Raw genomic sequence first — 18,586 nt, 5'->3', positions numbered from 1 at the left:
CTTTGAGTAGGTCCCTATGGATCCCTAAGAGCATTTAATGAAAGACTCACAACACACCAGTTTAAACACATTACCACTGTCGGAAAACTACTTCAAAAGTGAATATTCTGTGGTTTTGATCAGTAGAATCATCCTTATAGTTAAATACTAAGAATTCTATTATGTATAGCTTTTATTACCATATTTACAGATATTTCATTAAGTCCTCTTTAATAGACACATATAGTAATAATGTTTTCAAAAACTGAACAAGATGCCATCTGAATTTATTATATTGATACTTTTAATTTAAGTAGCAAATTCCAAAATGATTTGCTATAGAAATTCTTTTAAAGTTTTTATTCCTGGAAAGTAAAAGTATAATTAAATTTAGAAAATTCTGTTAATACATATTTCAGAGAACAAATATCATTTGAGTGAAATGAGGGATAGCAAAGCTGTAGTGTAACTGACATGTTTATAATGGAGTTCTAGCATTAATTAACCTATCATAGCAAGACTTTAAATTTTAGATATTATCTTTGCTTTATAATGAAGGGAGGAAAATGGGTCTTCCACAGCACCAAATTACTCTGAAATTAACAAATATTTGAGTAGCTACAAAGAAAACACCATGCACTTTTTTGGTCATTACACCTAACATTTATCACGTTAAAATAATATCCAGGGGAAAAATGAACACATGGGGAAATTGATACAGCTGTATTTTGAATTGTCTCATGACAATAGATCCCTCACTTTTTGAAATAATTTCTTTAAGGGTTTTTCTTGATAAGCATTTAGGTTAACTTTAGTTCCCATTTCTGAAAGGCACAGATGGAACTGCTAACATGTATTTATTTTATGAATAAAGTAATAGTAACTGCCTGGGCCCTGGTCCTCATGGCCAGTGTCATTTTTGTCCATTTTATCATGTGATTTGTTCTTACATCTTTAAAGATATCTGATGGGCAGTCAGTGAGAAATACTTTCTCACTGGGATACTAATCTCTTGAGATAATCATTGAAAAAGGAATAATTTACTGTTAGCTCCATAGAAACCACTGTATATAGTGCTAGTCAAGATTTGTGAGCTTCCTTTTGACCACATATTTAGGTTCAAATTAATGACCCTTGGTGGCAACAGTACCTGATACTGTAATATCAGAGTATAGCATTTTCTAAATCTGTACAAGTCATTAGAAATAAAGCTTCCCTTTTTTTTAGGTAGCCATCGTCCACTTTACATGTAGTGATTAAGAGGTTTATTTAAATTAATTTTGTATCCCTTCATGGAAAGCTTCCAGAAGGAGATAATTGACCATGTGATTGTTTTTGTTATGATTGTTCAGTAAACATTATCCATTATATAGATGATTTCACCTGAAAATTTTATTCTAAATATAACACCTTACTAATATGATTCATAAAATGCAATATAGGTATTTTAAATATAGCACTGTTGAAAATCAGAAGGCAAAGAAATGGTTGAGTCCATTTCACTAAGTTAAAATTTAACTAAACGAAGCCTGATTGGAGGACTGGCTGCTTTTTTCCAACCCATAACATCTTTTCATTTCCTACTGATTCTTTCTTCCTTCAAATAAAAAAAGTACTATCCACCTACCAACTCAATAGATCTTTTCTTTATTGTTTACCTAAGTAGGGAAAAAAACTTCATATTTTCCATCTTTCATAACTGTATTGTGATTCAAGCTCATAAACTTAGAGGAAAAAACTTGAAAATATAAGGAGTATTATTATTTTTTAAACATCTTTATTGGAGTATAATTGTTTTGCAATGGCGTGTTAGTTTCTGCTTTATAACAAAGTGAATCAGCTGTATGTATACATATATCCCCATATCCCCTCCCTCTTACTCTCCCTCCCACCCTCCCTACCTCACCCCTCTAGGTGGTCACAAAGCACAGAGCTGATCTCCCTGTGCTATGCGGCTGCTTCCCACTAGCTATCTATTTTACTTTGGTAGCATATATATGTCCATGCCACTCTCTCACTTCGTCCCAGCTTACCCTTCCCCCTCCCCGTGTCCTCAAGTCCATTCTCTACGTCTGCGTCTTTATTCCTGTCCTGCCCCTAGGTTCTTCAGAACCTTTTTTTTTTTTTTAGATTCCATATATATGTGTTAGCATACTGTATTTGTTTTTCTCTTTCTGACTTACTTCACTCTGTATGACAGACTCTAGGTCCATCCACCTCACTACAGATAGTTCAATTTTGTTTCTTTTTTTTTTTTTTTATAAATTTATTTATTTTATTTTATTTTTATTTTTGGCTGTGTTGGGTCTTCGTTGCTGTGCACGGGCTGTCTCTAGTTGCCGTGAGCAGGGGCTACTCTTCATTGTGGTGCACGCGCTTCTCATTGCAGTGGCTTCTCTTGTTGCGGAGCACGGGCTCTAGGTGTATGGGCTTCAGTAGTTGTGGCACGCAGGCTCAGTAGTTGTGGCTCGCGGGCTCTAGAGCTCAGGCTCAGTAGTTGTGGCGCACGGGCTTAGCTGCTCCGCGGCATGTGGGATCTTCCCCCCGGACCAGGGCTCGAACCTGTGTCCCCTGCATTGGCAGGCGGATTCTTAACCACTGTGCCACCAGGGAATCCCTCGTTTCTTTTTATGGCTGAGTAATATTCCATTGTATATATGTGCCACATCTTTTTTTTTAACATCTTTATTGGAGTATAATTGCTTTACCATGGTGTGTTAGTTTCTGCTGTATAACAAAGTGAATCAGCTATACATGTACATATATCCCCATATCTCTTCCCTCTTGCGTCTCCCTCCCTCCCACCCTCCCTATCCCACCCCTCTAGGTGGTCACAAAGCATCGAGCTGATCTCCCTGTGCTATGCGGCTGCTTCCTACTAGCTATTGGTTTTACATTTGGTAATGTATATGTGTCCATGCCACTCTCTCTCTTTGTCCCAGCTTACCCTTCCCCCTCCCCGTGTCCTCAAGTCCATTCTCTAGTAGGTCTGCGTCTTTATTCCCATCCAGCCCCTAGGTTCTCCAGAGCCATTTTTTTTTTTTTTTTTTTTTTTAGATTCCATACATATATGTTAGTATACGGTATTTGTTTTTCTCTTTCTGACTTACTTTACTCTGTATGAGACCCTAGGTCCATCCACCTCACTGCAAGTAACTCAATTTTGTTTCTTTTTAAGGCTGAGTAATATTCCATTGTATGTATGTGCCACATCCATTCATCTGTCAGTGGACACTTAGGTTGCTTCCATGACCTGGCTATTGTAAATAGTGCTGCAGTGAACATTGTGGTACATGACTCTTTTTGAATTATGGTTTTCTCAGGGTATATGCCCAGTAGTGGGATTGCTGGGTTGTATGGTAGTCCTATTTTTAGTTTTTTAAGGAACCTCCGGAGTATTATTATTTTTAATAAGGGAAGTCATTTCTATTAGATTGAGTAAGAGGGTTTTTTTCCCCTTCTAATCTAAAACTTTAGGAGAATTTCAACATGATTTATAAAGGAATTTAGTATCTTGGCTTTCATTAACATAATAACAAATAAATGTAAATATTGGCAGTCCTATAAGCCTCAGTTTTTGTGATATAAGAAAGTAGTGTTTAACTATTAGTGTTGCCATCGTAATTTCATTAGTGTGGCTTCTTTACACACTTTCTCCAGTGACGCAAATACAGACATGATTTTTTGGAACATCAGACTTATGGCTGCCTTCTCTCTTCTTCATTACTTATGTTGGACAAACTGCCATTATCACTTGCCAAAAATAATCCCACAGTTCAGTAGACTTCAGTTTTAAGGTCTCTCATGTCCTCCTTAGACCACCAGTAGCTTTGTCTCTTGGAAATCAGAAATTGGACACTTCTTTTTGATGTTTAACAAACCAGACTCCGTTTCTTAACCTCTAAGGAAGAATATAGCAAAACAACAAATTTTCTAAGCAACATCTCTGGAAACATAGCAGCAAATCTCTTTGGAATGCGTCCTTTGGAACATAGGCCAAATTATTTTTGTATCGAGCTTTTAATCAGATTTGTATTAAGGTGATGATAATAGTAAAGTCTTTAATAGGGTAAGATATTATAGTTATATGTATTTTCCTTTATCTATATTCATATACAGAAATGACTAAAGACTCACCAAAGTTTGGTAATATCTGTATTCTTGTGATGTAACCAGCTTCAAGAAACTAAGGATAAAATATGGAGCTTATAGATTCAGGCTTCTCTTATTCTTATACTGTAACCAATTTCATGAAACTAATGATAAAATAGGAAGCTTATCAAATTTCACCAACTTCCCTGTTCCCCAGTTCTCCCTTCCCACCCACTTCTCCCCCTCTCCAACCCCATACCACTTTCTCTGCTATATTTCAGGAAACTTTTTTCAATCCTCACTTCTCCTTCCTTCTATTTTCTCGGCTTTATAACTTATTTATATAACCTTTCCAATGATATCCTGTGGATTATGCTAAAGTATAATAATTAAATCACATAGTTAAGTTTGTCGAAAGACCTTATACCATCAAACCATAGTTAATAAAAACTGAGAGGCCTTTTTAAAGTATGACCTTAACTCTGCTCTTTTTCCCATTTCTCCCTAGCACTTAAGAGTTTTATTTATTTATTTATTTATTTATTTATTTATAACTGTGTTGGGTCTTCGTTTCTGTGCGAGGGCTTTCTCTAGTTGCGGCAAGTGGGGGCCACTCTTCATCGCGGTGCGCGGGCCTCTCACTATCGCGGCCTCTCCTGTTGCAGACGGAGCACAGGCTCCAGACGCGCAGGCTCAGCAATTGTGGCTCACGGGCCTAGTCGCTCCGTGGCATGTGGGATCTTCCCAGACCAGGGCTCGAACCCCTGTCCCCTGCATTGGCAGGCAGATTCTCAACCTCTGCGCCACCAGGGAAGCCCTACTTCAGAGTTTTTTTAATGAAATGTTTCAAACTCCTAACTTTCCCTGTTATACTAAAGAGTTGAGTGACATTTAATTATCAAGTAAAAATTTCAAACCTTGTAGTTCATTCAAGTAGTCAGCTTTCTCCTCTACTATTAAAATTAAATAATTTTTATTACAAAGTTATTATTAAGTACATTTTATTTCAAAATCTTTTTCTCAAGTCTTAGCTCCAGATAATATATATATATATTTTTTTTAAATTTTATTTATTTATTTATTTATTTATGGCTGTGTTGGGTCTTCGTTTCTGTGCGAGGGCTTTCTCTGTTTGCGGCAAGTGGGGGCCACTCTTCATTGCGGTGCGCGGGCCTCTCACTATCGCGGCCTCTCTTGTTGCGGAGCACAGGCTCCAGACGCGCAGGCTCAGTAATTGTGGCTCACGGGCCTAGTTGCTCTGCGGCATGTGGGATCTTCCCAGACTAGGGTTCGAACCCGTGTCCCCTGCATTGGCAAGCAGATTCTCAACCACTGCGCCACCAGGGAAGCCCCAGATAATATATTTTTAAAGTGGTGCAAATTGTGATCTTGTGCTTACTTTATTCCAAATGTAAGAGTCTGTTCATGCTGGTTGCCCCAAAGCAAGTAATTGCTTTTTTTCTATCTTTCATTTATCCTTAAACCTCATAAGCTAACGAAAGATCCGAAGTTTCATCCTCTAGCTTCTTTGTCTTCTTAACCTACCATATTTCACTTTTCAGAATACCTTAAAGATTGCCCCATGGAACAGTATTGCTTTCAGAAGTATGGTTTTCAAGAGAATTCTATGATGATGCATTTATTTTCATCCATCTAGTATTTAGGTTGCATTTAAACTGTTGTTCGCAGACGTAGAGAATGAACTTGAGGACACGGGGAGGGGGAAGGGTAAGCTGGAACGAAGTGAGAGAGTAGCACTGACATATATACACTACCAAATGTAAAATATATAGCTAGTGGGAAGTAGCCGCATAGCATAGGGAGGGTGGGAGGCAGACGCAAGAGGGAGGGGATGTGGGGATATATGTATACATATAGCTGATTTACTTTGTTATACAGCAGAAACTAACACACCATTGTAAAGCAATTATGATGTTAAAAAAAATAGTGTCTTGTTATCGGAGTCTTAATAGATTATATTTTACCAATTTATAATATAAAACATAACAGTTGTGAAAATGAATGTATAGATGGGCCTGTAAATGACAGCCTTGCCTCTTTCAGGAGAGAGTCTTCTTGGTAACCTGTGAATTTGAAAAAAAAAAAAAAGCCTTTGCTTTCCCAACCTCCTGTAACCTAGCAAGCTGTAGAGAACTTGGACTTTTTCTCCTCCATAGCCAAAATAAGATTATGGTTGTAGAAGGCATCTTATGACTCTTTCTACAACAGTCTTTTTTGGGCTTTTTTTTTTAAGTGAGGATTAAATTTTTAATACATTTTCTCATTTTATAAATGAGGATTGTAGTTAATAGTCTGAACTTAATTTGGCAAGATGTGTAACATTTCTATGAGAGATACATGGTCATTAATTTTGAAAGCTCTGCATATTGAATTTATAATCCATTTGACTCTAATATTTTTTACATATACTTGCCTGTATCTCAACGCAGATTTATTGGATGAAATGTAAGATAAAATCAGCATTTTGGAGGGAAATAGCTGGACAAGTATATATTTGTTCTTTAAAATATTTTTGGAACAAGCTTATGTATGGATAGATTATTTGAAAATTTATATATATATTTCTGAGTCTTTGTGTTTTTTATTTTAAATAAGCTCCTATCCCCTCTTCAAGACTCACTTCAGCAATTTCTTTGCTGGTCCTCAACTCAGTCTGCCTTTCCTTGGGTCTAACCTTGCCCATTATGCAGGTCTCTGTTATCAATTTTATGACTGTATTGTGATCATCTTTTTAACGCATCTATTAGACTGTACTCTCTGAGGGCAGGGGCTGATTATGTTGTTATTTTCTCAGCATAAAGCACTGTGCTGCCATTGTGGTGTTAAACATTGAGGTGTGGGATTGTGATATCAGAATTCTACCGCTAACCCCAGTAAATTTATTTCTAACCCTGTAAGATCCCTGAGACCAGAAAACACACAATGGACAACTGCAGAAGAAAGCAAGGGAACCTCAGCTGGGTTAGTGCAGAAACTTCAGGGTAGGGCTCTGCGAAATTGGACGGGAGCATCAGAGCTCCTAAAGGGCCTCTTCTGTACCTTAGGTTCAAAACTGAATGTCACAACTGGCTAGTGACAAGGGAGGGCCAAAGAGAAGAGTATGCAATAGCGTAGAGGTGATTGAGCTTTTTCCCATGTGGACTCTGGCTCAGCTTACCCTTTCTGCATGTGGGATGAAAAGGTATAAGGGAGAGGGTCCCAACCATGTGTACAGCCTTTTAAAGCATGGTGACCCCACTTACTTTTTTTTTTTTTTTTTTCCGAAGGGCTAGATTTTTAATCTTTCAGGATTCTAACTTTTCAGAAATGGCTTCTTCCCAGTCGCAACTGAATGATAAGAGAAAAGGAATGCAATTAGCTCATAACCACAGAACTAAGGAGGCCTTAGGCTAATGTCCCTTTTTTTTTTTTTTAACATCTTTATTGAAGTATAATTGCTTCACAATGGTGTGTTAGTTTCTGCTTTATAACAAAGTGAATCAACTACACATATACACATGTTCCCATATCTCCTCCCTCCCGCATCTCCCTCCCTCCCACCCTCCCCATCCCACCCTCCCCAGGCGGTCACAAAGCACGGAGCTGATCTCCCTGTGCTATGCGGCTGCTTCCCACTAGCTATCTATCTTACATTTGGTAGTGTATATATGTCCATGACACTCTCTCACCCTGTCACATCTCACCCCTCCCCCTCCCCATATCCTCAAGTCCATTCATTAGTAGGTCTGTGTCTTTATTCCCATCTTGTCACTAGGTTCTTCATGACGTTTTTTATTTTTTTTCCTTAGATTCCATATATATGTGTTAGCATACTGTATTTGTTTTTCTCTTTCTGACTTACTTCACTCTGTATGACAGACTCTAACTCCATCCACCTCATTACAAATACCTCCATTTCATTTCTTTTCATGGCTGAGTAATATTCCATTGTATATATGTGCCACATCTTCTTTATCCATTCATCTGTCGATAGACACTTAGGTTGCTTCCATGTCCTGGCTATTGTAAATAGAGCTGCAATGAACATTTTGGTACATGACTCTTTTTGAATTATGGTTTTCTCAGGGTATATGCCCAGTAGTGGGATTGCTGGGTCATATGGTAGTTCTATTTTTAGTTTTTTAAGGAACCTCCATACTGTTCTCCATAGTGGCTGTATCAATTTACATTCCCACCAACAGTGCAAGAGTGTTCCCTTTTCTCCACACCCTCTCCAGCAGTTATTGTTTGTAGATTTTTTGATGATGGCCATTCTGACCGGTGTGAGATGATACCTCATTGTAGTTTTGATTTGCATTTCTCTAATGATTAATGATGTTGAGCATTCTTTCATGTGTGTGTTGGCCATCTGTATATCTTCTTTGGAGAAATGTCTATTTAGGTCTTCTGCCCATTTTTGGATTGGGTTGTTTGTTTTTTTGTTATTGAGCTGCATGAGCTGCTTGTAAATCTTGGAGATTAATCCTTTGTCAGTTGCTTCATTTGCAAATATTTTCTCCCATTCTGAGGGTTGTCTTTTGGTCTTGTTTATGGTTTCCTTTGCTGTGCAAAAGCTTTTAAGTTTCATTAGGTCCCATTTGTTTATTTGTGTTTTTACTTCCATTTCTCTAGGAGCTGGGTCAAAAAGGATCTTGCTATGATTTATATCATAGAGTGTTCTGCCTATGTTTTCCTCTAAGAGTTTGATAGTGTCTGGCTTTAAACTTAGGTCTTTAATCCATTTTGAGTTTATTTTTGTGTATGGTGTCAGGGAGTGTTCTAATTTCATACTTTTACATGTACCTGTCCAGTTTTCCCAGCACCACTTATTGAAGAGGCTGTCTTTTCTCCACTGTATATGCTTGCCTCCTTTATCAAGGATAAGGTGACCATATGTGCGTGGGTTTATCTCTGGGCTTTCTATCCTGTTCCATTGATCTATATTTCTGTTTTTGTGCCAGTACCAAACTGTCTTGATTACTGTAGCTTTGTAATATAGTCTGAAGTCAGGGAGCCTGATTCCTCCAGCTCCATTTTTCGTTCTCAAGATTGCTTTGGCTATTCGGGGTCTTTTGTGTCTCCATACAAATTGTGAAATTTTTTGTTCTAGTTCTGTGAAAAATGCCAGTGGTAGTTTGATAGGGATTGCATTGAATCTGTAGATTGCTTTGGGTAGTAGAGTCATTTTCACAATGTTGATTCTTCCAATCCAAGAACATGGTATATCTCTCTATCTATTTGTATCATCTTTAATTTCTTTCATCAGTGTCCTATAATTTTCTGCATACAGGTCTTTTGTCTCCTTAGGTAGGTTTATTCCTAGATATTTTATTCTTTTTGTTGCAATGGTAAACGGGAGTGTTTTCTTAATTTCACTTTCAGATTTTTCATCATTAGTATATAGGAATGCAAGAGATTTCTGTGCATTAATTTTGTATCCTGCTACTTTACCAAATTCATTGATTAGCTCTAGTAGTTTTCTGGTGGCAGTTTTAGGATTCTCTATATATAGTATCATGTCATCTGCAAACAGTGACAGCTTTACTTCTTCTTTTCCGATTTGGATTCCTTTTATTTCTTTTTCTTCTCTGATTGCTGTGGCTAACACTTCCAAAACTATGTTGAATAATACTGGTGAGAGTGGGCAACCTTGTCTTGTTCCTGATCTTAGTGGAAATGGTTTCAGTTTTTCACCGTTGAGGACAGTGTTGGCTGTGGGTTTGTCATATATGGCCTTTATTATGTTGAGGAAAGTTCCCTCTATGCCTACTTTCTGCAGGGCTTTTATCATAAATGGGTGTTGAATTTTGTCGAAAGCTTTCTCTGCATCTATTGAGATGATCATATGGTTTTTCTCCTTCAGTTTGTTAATATGATGTATCACGTTGATTGATTTGCGTATATTGAAGAATCCTTGCATTCCTGGAATAAACCCCACTTGATCGTGGTGTATAATCCTTTTAATGTGCTGTTGGATTCTGTTTGCTAGTATTTTATTGAGGATTTTTGCATCTATGTTCATCAGTGATATTGGCCTGTAGTTTTCTTTCTTTGTGACATCTTTGTCTGGTTTTGGTATCAGGGTGATGGTGGCCTCATAGAATGAGTTGGGGAGTGTTCCCCCCTCTGCAATATTTTGGAAGAGTTTGAGAAGGATAGGTGTTAGCTCTTCTCTAAATGTTTGATAGAATTCGCCTGAGAAGCCATTTGTTCCTGGGCTTTCGTTTGTTGGAAGATTTTTAATCACAGTTTCAATTTCAGTGCTTGTGATTGGTCTGTTCATATTTTCTGTTTCTTCCTGGTTCAGTCTCGGTAGGTTGTGCATTTCTAACAATCTGTCCATTTCTTCCAGGTTGTCCATTTTATTGGCATAGAGTTGCTTGTAGTAATCTCTCATGATCGTTTGTATTTCTGCAGTGTCAGTGGTTACTTCTCCTTTTTCATTTCTAATTCTATTGATTTGAGTCTTCTGCCTTTTTCTCTTGATGAGTCTGGCTAATGGTTTATCAATTTTATCTTCTCGAAGAACCAGCTTTTAGTTTCATTGATTTTTGCTATTGTTTCCTTCATTTCTTTTTCATATATTTCTGATCTGATCTTTATGATTTCTTTCCTTCCACTAGCTTTGGGGTTTTTTTGCTCTTCTTTCTCTAATTGCTTTAGATGCAAGGTTAGGTTGTTTATTCGAGATGTTTCCTGTTTCTTGATGTAGGCTTGTATTGCTATAAACTTCCCTCTTAGAACTGCTTTTGCTGCATCCCATAGGTTTTGGGTCGTCGTGTCTCCATTGTTATTTGTTTCTAGGTATTTTTTGATTTCCCCTTTGATTTCTTCAGTGATCACTTCGTTATTAAGTAGTGTATCGTTTAGCCTCCATGTGTTTGTATTTTTTACAGATCTTTTCCTGTAATTGATATCTAGTCTCATAGCGTTGTGGTCGGAAAAGATACTTGATACGATTTCAGTTTTCTTAAATTTACCAAAGCCTGATTTGTGACCCAAGATATGATCTATCCTGGAGAATGTTCCATGAGCACTTGAGAAAAATGTGTATTCTGTTGTTTTTGGTTGGAATGTCCTATAAATATCAATTAAGTCCATCTTGTTTAATGTATCATTTAAAGCTTGTGTTTCCTTATTTATTTTCATTTTGGATGATCTGTCCATTGGTGAAAGTGGGGTGTTAAAAGTCCCCTACTATGATTGTGTTACTGTCGATTTCCCCTTTTATGGCTGTTAGTATTTGCCTTATGTATTGAGGTGCTCCTATGTTGGGTGCATAAATATTTACACTTGTTATACCTTCCTCTTGGATCGATCCCTTGATCATTATGTAGTGTCCTTCTTTGTCTCTTGTAATAGTCTTTATTTTAAAGTCCATTTTGTTTGATATGAGAACTGCTACTCCAGCTTTCTTTTGATTTCCATTTGCATGGAATATCTTTTTCCATCCCCTCACTTTCAGTCTGTATGTGTCTCTGGGTCTGAAGTGGGTCTCTTGTAGACAGCATATATATGGGTCTTGTTTTTGTATCCATTCAGCCAGTCTGTGTCTTTTGGTGGGAGCATTTAATCCATTTATATTTAAGGTAATTATCGATATGTATGTTCCTATTCCCATTTTCTTAAATATTTTGTGTTTGTTATTGTAGGTGTTTTCCTTCTCTTGTGTTTCTTGCCTAGAGAAGTTCCTTTAGCATTTGTTGTAAAGCTGGTTTGGTGGTGCTGAACTCTCTCAGCTTTTGCTTGTCTGTAAAGGTTTTAATTTCTCCATCAAATCTGAATGAGATCCTTGCTGGGTAGAATAACCTTGGTTGTAGGTTTTTCTCCTTCATGACTTTAAGTATATCCTGCCACTCCCTTCTGGCTTGCAGAGTTTCTGCTGAAAGATCAGCTGTTAACCTTATGGGGATTCCCTTGTGTGTTATTTATTGTTTTTCCCTTGCTGCTTTTAATATTTTTTCTTTGTATTTAATTTTTGATAGTTTGATTAATATGTGTCTTGGCATGTTTCTCCTTGGATTTATCCTGTATGGGACTCTCTGTGCTTCCAGGACTTGATTAACTATTTCCTTTCCCATATTAGGGAAGTTTTCAACTATAATCTCTTCAAATATTTTCTCAGTCCCTTTCTTTTTCTCTTCTTCTTCTGGGACCCCTATAATTCGAATGTTGGTGCGTTTAATCTTGTCCCAGAGGTCTCTGAGACTGTCCTCAGTTCTTTTCATTTTTTTTCTTTATTCTGCTCTGCAGTAGTTATTTCCACTATTTTATCTTCCAGGTCACTTATCTGTTCTTCTGCTTCAGTTATTCTGCTATTGATCCCGTCTAGAGTATTTTTAATTTCATTCATTGTGTTTTTCATCGTTGCTTGGTTCCTCTTTAGTTCTTCTACATCCTTGTTAAATGTTTCTTGCATTTTGTCTATTCTATTTCCAAGATTTTGGATCATCTTTACTATCATTATTCTGAATTCTTTTTCAGGTAGACTGCCTATTTCCTCTTCATTTGTTAGGTCTGGTGTGTTTTGACCCTGCTCCTTCACCTGCTGTGTGTTTTTTTGTCTTCTCATTTTGCTTATCTTACTGTGTTTGGGGTCTCCTTTTCACAGGCTGCAGGTTTGTATTTCCCGTTGTTTTTGGTATCTGTCCCCATTGGCTAAGGTTGGTTCAGTGGGTTGTGTAGGCTTCCTGGTGGAGGGGACTAGTGCCTATGTTCTGGTGGCTGAGGCTGGATCTTGTCTTTCTGGTGGGCACGTCCACATCTGGTGGTGTGTTTTGGGGTGTCTGTGGCCTTATTATGATTTTAGGCAGCCTCTCTGCTAATGGATGGGGCTGTGTTCCTGTCTTGCTAGTTGTTTGGCATAGGGTGTCCAGCACTGTAGCTTGCTGGTCGTTGAGTGAAGCTGGGTCTTGATGTTGAGATGGAGATCTCTGAGAGATTTTCGCCGTTTGGTATTACGTGGAGCTGGGAGGTCTCTTGTGGACCAGTGTCCTGAAGTTGGCTCTCCCACCTCAGAGGCACAGCCCTGATACCTGGCTGGAGCACCAAGAGCCTTTCATCCACACGGCTCAGAATAAAAGGGAGAAAAAAATAGAAAGAAAGAAAGAAAGAGGATAAAATAAAATAAAATAAAGCTGTTATAATAAAAAATAAGAAAAAAATTATTAAGAATAAATGTATTCAGAAAAAAATTTTTTTAATTTTTAAAAATAGATTTATTAATTTTTTATAGTAAAAAATAAGAAAAAAATTATTAATAAAAAAATTTATTAAGAAAAACATTTAATGTTTTAAAATAAAAAATATGAAAAAACTTATTAAAAATTTTTTTTAATTTCTAAAAATAGAAAGTAAGGAAAAAATTATTAAGAAAACATTTATTAGGAAAAAAAGATTTTTTAAGTAAAAAAAAAAACAAAAACGAACGGACCTAACCCTAGGACTAATGGTGAAAGCAAAGCTATACAGACAAAATCTCACCCAGAAGCATACACATATACACTCACAAAAAAAGGAAAAGGGGAAAAATTAATATATCCTGCTCCCAGAGTCCACCTCTTGAATTTGGGATGATTCGTTGTCTATTCAGGTATTCAACAGATGCAGGCACATCAAGTTGTTTGTGGAGCTTTAATCCGCTGCTTCTGAGGCTGCTGGGAGAGATTTCCCTTTCTCTTCTTTGTTCTTACAGCTCCCCGGGTTCAGCTTTGGATTTGGACCCGCCTCTGCATGTAGGTCGCCTGAGGGCGTCTGTTCCCCGCCCAGACAGAACGGGGTTAAAGGAGCAGCTGCTTCGGGGGCTCTGGCTCACTCAGGACGGGGGGAGGGAGGGGTACAGAGGAGGCGGGGCGAGCCTGCGGCGGCAGAGGCCAGCGTGACGTTGCAGCAGCCTGAGGCGCGCTGTGCGTTCTCCTGGCGAAGTTGTCCCTGGATCACGGGACCCTGGCCGTGGCGGGCTGCACCAGCTCCCGGGAGGGGCGGTGTGGAGAGTGACCTGTGCTCGCACACAGGCTTCTTGGTGGTGGCAGCAGCAGCCTTAGCGTCTCCTGCCCGCCTCTGGGGTCCGTGCTGATAGCCACAGCTCGTGCCCGTCTCTGGAGTTCATTTAGGCGGCGCTCTGACTCCCCTCTCCTTGCGCCGCGAAACAAAGAGGCAAGAAAAAGTCTCTTGCCTCTCGGCAGCTGCAGACATTTTCCTGGACTCCCTCCCTGCTAGCTGTGGTGCGCTAACCCCTTCAGGCTATGGTCACGCCGCCAACCCCAGTCCTCTCCCTGCAATCCGACCGAAGCCCGAGCCTCAGCTCCCAGCCCCCGCCCGCCCCGGCGGGTGAGCAGACAAGCCTCTCGGGCTGGTGAGCGCTGCTCGGCGCTGAGCCTCTGTGCGGGAATCTCTCCGTTTTTCCCTCTGCGCCCCTGTTGCTGTGGGATCCGGGCTGATAGCCGCGGCTTGCGCCTGCCTCTGGGGTCCGCGCTGATAGCCGCGGCTCGCGCCCGTCTCTGGAGTTCGTTTAGGTGCTCTGAATCCCCTCTCCTTGCACGCCGCGAAACAAAGAGGCAAGAAAAAGTCTTGCCTCTTCGGCAGCTGCAGACTTTTTCCCGGACTCCCTCCCGGCTAGCACTGAAGCCCGAGCCTCAGCTCCCAGCCCCCGCCCACCCCGGTGGGTGAGCAGACAAGCCTCTCGGGCTGGTGAGTGCTACTCAGCACCGATCCTCCGTGCGGGAATCTCTCCGCTTTGCCCTCCGCACCCCTGTGGCTGCGCTCTCCTCCGTGGCTCCGAAGCTTCCCCCCTCTGCCACCCGCAGTCTCTGCCCATGAAGGGGTTTCCTAGTGTGTGGAAACCTTTCCTCCTTCACAGCTCCCTCCCACTGGTGCAGGTCCCGTCCCTATTCTTTTGTCTCTGTTATTTCTTTTTTCTTTTGCCCTACCCAAGTACGTGGGGAGTTTCTTGCCTTTTGGGAGGTCTGACGTCTTCTGCCAGCGTTCAGTGGGTGTTCTGTAGGAGCAGTTCCACGTGTAGATGTATTTCTACTGTATCTTTGGGAAGGAAGGTGATCTCCGCGTCTTACTCTTCCGCCATCTTGCCCCTCTGTCCATCCCCACTTACTTTTGAAGGTGGTATAATCAAGGTGCTCAAATTTAACACATCTGATTAGTGTTTCCTCATCTTTTGGGGAAGAGGAGGAGTTGACAAAGAGACTTGATTGCATCTTCTCCCCTTAAAGCTTTATAAGTGAGCTTTCAATAAATGTTTATTTATACATCAAATTAGTCCCCTTTTCAAGTAAATTTGTATTTATTTCTGACATATCCTCTTCTTACTGTTTTGATGTTCTTATCCTGAACTTTGAAATTCACATGTTCTCAATGTTTTTGTGACTTATACACTTCTAGGACTATCATTACATGGTGTTTGTATTGGTATAGAGAAGATGTGTAATATAATCCCAAGAGAGTTCTTGAATTCTATTTGACCTTTTTGCATAATATGTCCAAGTGAAATTGGACCATTTGCTTATGAAAAGAACATTGACATAGCTATACTTAAGAGTAGAAAGCTCTGAAATCTTTATTTGAAAAGACATTTATTCATATTGTTAAGTATTCATGGCACCATCCCAGCCAAGGCCTTAATCATTTGACTTATCAATGTTTTCTTTCTTTTGGTGATATAAGAAGAGTGAGAATATGATATCTGGCTTCTATCCAGCAGAATTAGTAATAGATAAGCTCAAATGATTTAATCTGGGCTTATGTGGTAGTAGATAGCACTGATTCCATTAAGTCAGTTAAAATGTATACCTTATTAGATTATTCAAGTGCTATGCACATACTAATATAAAAGCAAGGGCTTCCCTGGTGGCGCAGTGGTTGAGGGTCTGCCTGCCGATGCGGGGGACACGGGTTCGAGCCCTGGTCTGGGAGGATCCCACATGCCACGGAGCGACTAGGCCCGTGAGCCACAACTGCTGAGCCTGCGCGTCTGGAGCCTGTGCTCCGCAACAAGAGAGGCCGCGATGGTGAGAGGCCCGCGCACCACGATGAAGAGTGGCCCCCACTTGCCGCAGCTAGAGAGAGCCCTCGCACGGAAACGAGGACCCAACACAGCCATAAATAAATAAATAAATAAATAAATAAAATTTAAAAATAATAATAATAATTAAAAAAAAAAAAGCGAAATAAGAGCTATTTTAAATAATGAACCATCTAAGAGGAGGCTTTTTTTCTTGGCTTCTATTTTTTATTTTTGCCAGTTTTATTGAGAAATAATTGACATACATCACTGAAAAGTTTAAGGTGTACAGCATGATGGTTTGATTCACGTATATTGTGAAATGATCACCACAGTAGGTTTAGTTAATATCCATCACCTAAAAAAAATAATAATAATAAATAAATAAATAAATAAATATCCATCACCTCATATAGATACAATAAAAAGAAAAGAAAAAAAATTCACCTGTGATGAGAACTCGCAGGATCTACTCTGTTAACACTGCTGTATGATATCAGGAAAAGTTATCTATCGTCATCATGTTGTACATTACATCCCTAGTACTTACTTATTTTATAACTAAGTTTGTACCTTTTGACCATCTTCCTCCAATTCCTCCTACCCCCACCCTCTGCCTCTGGTAACCACAAGTCTGATCTCTTTTTCTATGAGTTTGGTTTTTTTGTTTTGTTTTGTTTTTAGATTCCATATATAAGTGAGATCGAACAGTTATTTGTCTTTCTCTGTCTGACTTATTTCACCTAGCATTATGCCTTCAAGATCCACCCATGTTGTCACAAACGGTAGGATTTTCCTGTTTTTTTATGGCTGAATAATATTCCATTGTGTATATATACACTCTTTATCCATTCATCCTTCAGTGGACACCTAGGTTGTTTCCATGTCTTGACTATTGTAAACAGTGCTGCTAATATGGGGATGCAGACATCTTTTCAAGTTGGTGTTTCTGGGTTTTTTGGATATACTCCCAGAACTGGAATTGCTGAATCATATGGTAGTTCTAGTTTTAATTTTTTGAGAAAACTTCATACTGTTTTCCACAGTGGCTGTACCAACTTACAATCTCACAAACAGTGCGCAGGGTTTTCTCTTCTCCACATCCATGCCAGCATTTGTTATCTCTTGTCTTTTGATCATGGCCATTCTAACAGGCATGAGGTGATATCTCATTGTGATTTTAATTCACATTTCCCTAGTGACTAGTGATGTTGAGCATCTTTTCATGTATCTGTTGGCCATTCATATATCTTCTTTGGAAAAATGTCTATTCAGGTTCTTTGCCCTTTTTTTAATTGAATTATTTGGTTTTTTGCTCGAGTTGTATGAGTTCTTTATATATTTTGGATATTAACCTCTTACCAGATATATGGTTTGCAAATATTTTTTCCCATTTCATAGGTTGTCTTCCCACTTTTTTTTTTAATAAATTTATTTACTTTATTTATTTTATTTATTTTATTTTTGGCTGCATTGGGTCTTTGTTGCTGCGCACGGGCTTTCTCTAGTTGCGGCGAGTGGGGGCTACTCTTCGTTGCTGTGAGTGGGCTCTGATCGCGGTGGCTTCTCTTGTTGCAGAGCACAGGCTCTAGGTGCACAGGCTCAGGAGTTGTGGCACATGGGCTTAGTTGCTCCGCAGCATGTGGGATCTTCCATACCAGGGCTTGAACCCGTGTCCCCTGCACTGGCAGACGGATTCTTAACCACTGCACCACCAGGGAAGCCCAGTTTTCCCACTTTGTTGATGGTTTCTTTTGCTGTGTAGCTTTGTAGCTACGTGTAGCTTGATGTAGTCTCACTTGTTGATTTTTTACTTTGTCTCTTAATGCTTTAGGTATGATTTCCATAATATCATTACTAGACCCATGTCAAGGAGCTTTCTTTCTATGTTTTCTTCTAGGAGTTTCATAGTTTCAGGTCGTTCATTTAAGTCTTTAATCCATTTCAAGTTAATTTTTATGAGTGGTACAAGATATAGGGGTCAAGTTTTATTCTTTTATGTGTGAATATCCAATTTTCCCAGCACCATTTATTGAAGAGACTGTTTTCTCCATTGAGTATTCTTGGCTCTCTTGTCAAATATTTGTTGCTTGGGTTTATTTCTGGGCTTTCGATTCTGTTCCATTGGTTTATTTGTCTGTTTTTATGAAGGAGGTATATTTAATTATTGAATTATTATCTTGTGTTCTTTGCTTAGGGTGTTCCAGTCATGGCAATAAGAAACAAAATGATATCAGAAGGACTAGACCCAGATCTTCTTGAGTAAGTAATTCTTCTAATATAATGATATTACTGCCAAGATGCTGAGTTTATCAGTGATAATAAAAATATTTCAAGCTCTATATGTTTTTCCTATACAGTGTTTTATGGTTGAGGAGACCACCTTCTTAAACAGTGCCTCTGCTATGTTTAAAAAGTGAAAAATCTATGCTATGCTACTAAAACTAGCCTTAAGACATTTTAGGAGTAGTTTTAATAGATTAATGATGAATCTGTATATGC

At 39.0% G+C, this 18,586-nt stretch overlaps 1 protein-coding gene across 6 annotated transcripts in view; it reads left to right on the top strand.

The window, feature by feature from the left end:
- Positions 1-18,586, top strand: part of WASHC3 (WASH complex subunit 3) — a 77,695-nt gene that overhangs the window by 27,922 nt on the left and 31,187 nt on the right. For all 6 annotated transcript variants that reach the window (XM_082349683.1, XM_082349680.1, XM_082349682.1 and 3 more), the window contains one exon: positions 18,282-18,346. In XM_082349683.1, the coding sequence (XP_082205809.1) occupies positions 18,282-18,346 (65 nt within the window). The remainder of the gene's footprint in view (positions 1-18,281; positions 18,347-18,586) is intronic.

Source organism: Balaenoptera borealis (genome assembly GCF_965194805.1).
Source record: "Balaenoptera borealis genome assembly, chromosome: 13".
Lineage (NCBI taxonomy): Eukaryota > Metazoa > Chordata > Mammalia > Artiodactyla > Balaenopteridae > Balaenoptera > Balaenoptera borealis.
This window is presented reverse-complemented; position numbering and strand designations above follow the sequence as displayed.